Source organism: Mytilus californianus, unplaced genomic scaffold (genome assembly GCF_021869535.1).
Source record: "Mytilus californianus isolate M0D057914Y unplaced genomic scaffold, xbMytCali1.0.p SCAF_4, whole genome shotgun sequence".
Lineage (NCBI taxonomy): Eukaryota > Metazoa > Mollusca > Bivalvia > Mytilida > Mytilidae > Mytilus > Mytilus californianus.
This window is the reverse complement of record NW_026262690.1, coordinates 65,284,781-65,290,780: the sequence shown is the minus strand read 5'-3', so window position 1 is coordinate 65,290,780 and position 6,000 is coordinate 65,284,781. Positions and strand designations below refer to the sequence as shown.

General features: G+C 31.2%; 1 protein-coding gene across 1 annotated transcript in view; it reads right to left on the bottom strand.

Moving 5' to 3' along the window:
• Positions 1-6,000, bottom strand: part of LOC127738354 (uncharacterized) — a 43,126-nt gene continuing 37,126 nt past the window's right edge. The window contains exons 25-28 of the mRNA XM_052249560.1: positions 4,806-4,878; positions 4,287-4,353; positions 2,909-3,067; positions 1-1,769 (exon numbers count right to left, since the gene is read on the bottom strand). Of these exons, the coding sequence (XP_052105520.1) occupies positions 1,677-1,769; positions 2,909-3,067; positions 4,287-4,353; positions 4,806-4,878 (392 nt within the window). The 3' untranslated portion in view covers positions 1-1,676. The remainder of the gene's footprint in view (positions 1,770-2,908; positions 3,068-4,286; positions 4,354-4,805; positions 4,879-6,000) is intronic.

Below are 6,000 nucleotides of genomic sequence, written 5' to 3'. Positions count from 1 at the left end.
AACTTTCTATGATTTTATTTTTAAAAAGTAAAAGCATCATTAATAACAAACTTTAATCAAAATAATGCATGTGTATCATTAATAATATTATAAAAAAACAATTGAAAACTTTAAAAAATGCAAGTAGGTGAATATCAGATATCTGGTGTGAGATGCAAAATTTTGGAATCCTAAAATTTATCAATTTCCAGGAAAATTTCACTGAAGTGAGGTGAGGTGAACTACCTTTTTTATGCAAATTTTGTAAAATATGAAGAAAAACAATTTTCCACGATTTCTTTTTGTAAAAGGTAAAGACATCATTAAAAACAAACATTTATCAAAAAATATATCATAAATTACATTCTAAAAAACAATTCAACAAGAAAATAAAGTATTAGTACAATGTAAATATCACAGATATATTGAGTTTTATGTATAAAAAGTACATTTTTCATCTGCTTTTCCTCTATTAGTATGACAAAGTTAGTTAAAAATCGTCCAGCAGAGAAAAATTGCAAATATATAAACATAATAAAAAATTTTAAAATGATAAGAAAAAAAGTATTCCCGTTCCTTATTACTGATACAATGTCACAGAAAATTGATCTACAGAAAAATAAGTTATACATAAAAATGATAACAGGTTGTATAAAAATATTGGACAGTACAACCACCACGAGGGGGGGGGGGGGCTCTTCCTATACAAAGGTATACACAGATGTGCCGCTGGTATGGGTCTCTTTTTTGAAATGTCAAATATATCAATAGGGTGTATTTCACGGAGGTAGTATAACAATGGCTGGAAATTTATGTCAATGGGTCATAAATGTTCTTCTTCTGTTAAGATGTGTGTTCTGATCATTTTGTCGAATACTATGAATGATCCCATGTGATTAACGTCTCATAAGAATAGATGGGAAATTTTTTAAATGGGTTGTGATATTCCTATGATATATATGAATTGGTAGGGATTTTTGCATAAATCAATATATGAATGGTGGTGGGTTTTAAATCCCAGCTGGACGTCTGAACCCAAATTTGTACATTGAGACCCCCCCCCCCCCCCCCACAACAACCCACTCCCTCGAGAAATAATAAACATACAAAGACGAACAACAACAAGCATCATACAGTCAAGATACACTTCCTTGTACATTCCCTGATACAAATGTTATGATAATAATAAAGTGTTTCTGTACAACTTGGAGCATTGAATTGTAGTGTAGAATATTAAATACATCCAACTCACTCACTCAATAATGTATCATTATTTATTGCCAATGATTTACTACTAATTGCTAAATGTAAGACATCTTACATCTAATATGATTGTGTTACAAGCTAAACTTAAACACTACCAAATAATTCTTCAAATAACACATACAGTAAAATGTTGACCAGGATATGCAAAGATCTGCTCTTTTCATCATTTTATCACTGAAATGATATTATATTGTTATTATCTCTCCTTGACCTTCTGTCCTTCATAATGTTAAATTGTGTCTGTATAAGATCTGCTCTTGTCATCCTTCCATCACTGATATGATATTATATTGTTGAAAGCCCTCCTTGACCTATCCGTCCTTCACAATGTTAATTCATGTCTGGGTTGGATCTGCTCTTGTCATCACTCTATCACTGATATGATATTATATTGTTATAATCCCTCCTTGACCTTTCTGTCCTTCAGAATGTTAATTCTTGTTTGGTTGTAATTTTATGCTGTCCACTGTTGGTTCATGATAGATAGCTTCCTGAATTTTTTCCAACCATAATTTCATATTATCCTATAAAAAATATTCTTTTAACACTCTTTTGTCAGATTTTGAATGACGATTTAATAATTGTTCAATATTATCACATTAAACTATCATGTAAGTTTATAATAAGCATGTCAATTCTTATTACTTCCAATGATGTTTACTATGAACAGAATAGATTAGCCACCATATGCAGTGGAAGATAGGTTGGCAAGGGGGTGCATAAGCATGAAACTGACCTATAGAGCCTAATTTGTTATATTTTCATTTTTTTAATTAAAAAATTTAAAAAATTTCAGGAAAAACTTACTTCCTTTCCCTCCTTTCCACTGAATATGATGGCCATTTCAATAATTCTAAAATTTCTTATGTTCTTCCCAAACTTTGCAGTACAATACACAAAGATCGATCATAGAAGGAATTTCTAGCTGCTTCATTTATGCATTATGACAATTTTAATAGAATAACTCTCATGCAAAATCACAATTTCTCTTTTTTTTTTTTCAAATGAAAACAACACTTTCTAAATTTCATGCGCTAAAGCGCTTTTCTGGATTTACCTTCATCAGGAATGCTCAAAGCCAAAAATTTGAAAATATGACCAAAAAGGACATAAAAAATAGCCAAATCCATCTGATGTCGACTTTGCCTGAGGGAGTTGAAACCTTTTAATTTTTTTTTAATAGTTGTTCTTATGTTGTACTGTTCCACCACTTTCCCAGGTAAAGGGGAGGGTTTGGCGCAAGCAAATATTTTTAACCCCACCACATTCTGAATGTGCCTGTCCCAAGTCAGGTGCCTGTTATTCAGTGGTTGTCGTTTGTTGGTGTATATCGTATTTGTTTTTTTTTTTCTTAAATCAGGCCGTTAGTTTTCTTGTTTGAATTGTTTTACATTTGTCAGTTCAGGGCCTTTTATAGCTTACTATGCAGTATGGTTTTGCTCAAAGTTGAAGTCCATACAGTGACCTATAGTTGTTAACCTCTATGTCATTTGGTCTTGGTGGAGAATTGTTTCATTATAAAATTATACCATATCTTCTTATTTTTATAACATAAGACCATCAAGGCAGTTCCAGGATTTCAGAAGAAGGAATAGAGAGTGAGGTATAAAAACAACACTCTATGAATTCATAAGAATTATAACTATTTAATGTATAAACAAACCAGACTATGCGTCTTAAACAAGAATGAGCCACCATTTTGCAGTAGAATTCTGAACACATATTTTTTCCTCTTATAATTATCTACATGATGTACTTCAGCATTAATCAATGATATTACTGGATGCTGAGGTAATTTCAGTTTTTCATATATTCCTAAGTCCTACAAAACATAAAACATAACACAATCAAAGGAAGAGATGTATCCACTACAAAGGATGAAAAATTCCAACTAAAGTGGATTAATTAATATTCTTCGGATACCAGTTTTCGGGGACTACATTGGCAGGGGGAAACCATGAATTTAAATACTCGACAATATACTATTTTTTAGTTACTATGTTAGGAGCAAATGATAAAACAAAGAAATTATGAACCCTCAAAATACAGTCAAACCAGTATATAAAAGTCACCATCAGGACCAAAGAAAACTGACCTTAATAGAGAGGTGACAGAAGAGGATTACCTGAGAAGACAGGTTTTCTTTAACAGAGGTGACCTTTATAGAAGGTTTAACTGATTGCATTTTTTTCTGCAACCCCGAAAACTAATACCAACGAAAATAAACGAATTCACAGTATATCAGGATCATTTTGTTTTTAAACTCAAAAGGTAGGGTTAACCAAAATATATTTGGTTTCTTGAATAAATTTCACTGCCTTGACAAAAATTTGAAGTATCTTGCCAAAGACACATAGATAGCCTAGGTCTTCCAATCACAATTTCCACAAATGTTATACTTTTTGGCACCAATAGACTATCAGTAGATCAAAATAAATGTATATTTAAAGCTGTACAAAACTTTATTATAAGTTGCAATCGATTCACATCTACAATCGAATACCTCTATTATCTACTCCCTTCAATAGAAATATTTTCCCTTCTGTAATAATACCGTCATATTTCTAAACACCTTTATTCTTCCCCCTGATCAAACTTTTTTAAATATGTAATCACACATATAACATCCAAAAAAGATCTTTATTTAGTTTATAGTACTGTAAGTTCAGAAATTATTTTGTGCATTTATCATTGCGATTTTGTTATTTTAGACCAAAATGCGATTACTGTTTTTGCGATACTGAGAAAAATCCCACTTCATTCATTATTGCGATTACAACCCTGTCCCATTTCATGCAATAATAAAAACATCTCAATAATTTCCAATTTTACAGTATTCCTTATCTGTATTTTTTCATACACATTCATCTGCCTATCAGCATGTAAATATAGTTTTGTAGTTTTATTTTTGAACCTAGGGAATTGAATATATATAAGAGCACTGTTCTTGTTTCCTAATCCTATTTTTGAATTACTTGCATACTTTGTATTTATTCATTCATGTAATTATGCCTTACAATTTCTTTATAAAATATGCTTACACCAATCTCATAAGACCTGCAATACATCTCATGTCCTCTTAGTGTACCATACATTGGAACCCATTTCCTACAAAATTAAAGACATTTTATATTTTATTCTAACAAACTTTATTTCAGCTTAGTTCTCTTCATTTACTTCCATCTTAAAAACAATTTATGTGAATTTATATATATACATAACTTTAAACTCAAACTTTAGGACGGCAGTTAACATTAAAAAAAAACTGTTTTCATGGGTACCATAATTTCATAGATTTTATGATTATTGAAAACCACAATTTTAATAGAAAACAAAATGCCTACTACTATTTCCTTTGATTAGTTTGATTTGCAAAATCTGACACATCGAATTCAAAAACGATGATTTTTCCAAAAACTATAAAAACTTGAATCTACCAATTTAACTTATTTCACAGTACATTTGCACTGATGTTTCAATAAAAAGCATACAAAATTATTTCCAAAGTATACAGCATAGCCTGATGTCTTCTGCATAAATAAAAATCTAATCTAAGTTACCTTGCAAAAGATTTCACAGTTTTACTTTTCATATCATGTTTTCTTTGTAGTATTCCTTTATGAATCACTTGTTCTAAAAACATTAATACAAATTAGAGTTATATTTATTGAAGTAAAACAAAATGGTGCTAATGAAGACAAATTGTTCTGGGGTTCCAATTGTAAACTTTAGTATAATATAAAAACAGCTTTTTACCACAAGAATGCACACGTTGTTGTGCTAAGTATACCCCAACTTGCAATTCAAAGTATCAGAAAACAGTAAATTGGTGTCTGATAGATCCAAAAAGCACTCACACATTTAAAATCACCACTGTGAGACTCCTGACCAAATATGAAGTTGTTCTGTTTGGTAGTATTGGGGAATTTTTTGACAATTTTTTTTAATTCACTCACATAGCTGGGTTGTGCAGAATGTTTCTTAAACAATGGAGAATGCTCTATACTAATCATTTAAATATTTGAAAAATGAAATGAAAAAATTCCTCAAACAATTTCATAAAAGCAGGTGCACAACTCCAACATATATGTAATCTTTCTGTGTAGGATCTTGAGTGGAAAACTGTAGGAGGAGTGATTACACAAATAAGGTACCCACTTTTCTCCGTCAGCCCATCTGATCAACATCATCATACTATAAGTCGGTTTTGGACTTAGCCAAAAATTCAAAGTATCAGCAAATAGGAAGGCTATTGAAATTTTCTGGAAGGGAACAGAAATGATAAGAATATGATATGGGACACCCAGTGGGGATAATAAAGAATACAAAATATACCAAAAATAGAAGAAGTAGCTAGTGTTTCTGGTCAACATTCCGTGCTTAACAGATAGACATTTAATAATAGACAATTTAGGTTCTCATTTAAACAAGAAATAATTGTAACAGGATGCTGTTACAAAGTCTCCCAAACAAAGCTCCCATAATTCGTATTTCCCATGGTTGCCTGACATTGGTCAAGGTCCAGTACAAATTGGTTTGGTCTAGTAAAGTGATATATATATATATATATATATATGCATAAGTGACGCCTAGGGATTGACCCTGTATGTCATTCAAATCTTCTTGAAATGATGAACAGGAATATATATGGGTTAGGGTGGGGATCTCGACTGTTTACAATGTTTACAAGTTTTCAAACATGAGGGGGTGGGGTCGACCCCCATGGACTTCCCCTATATTTCATTTGATGTGTTT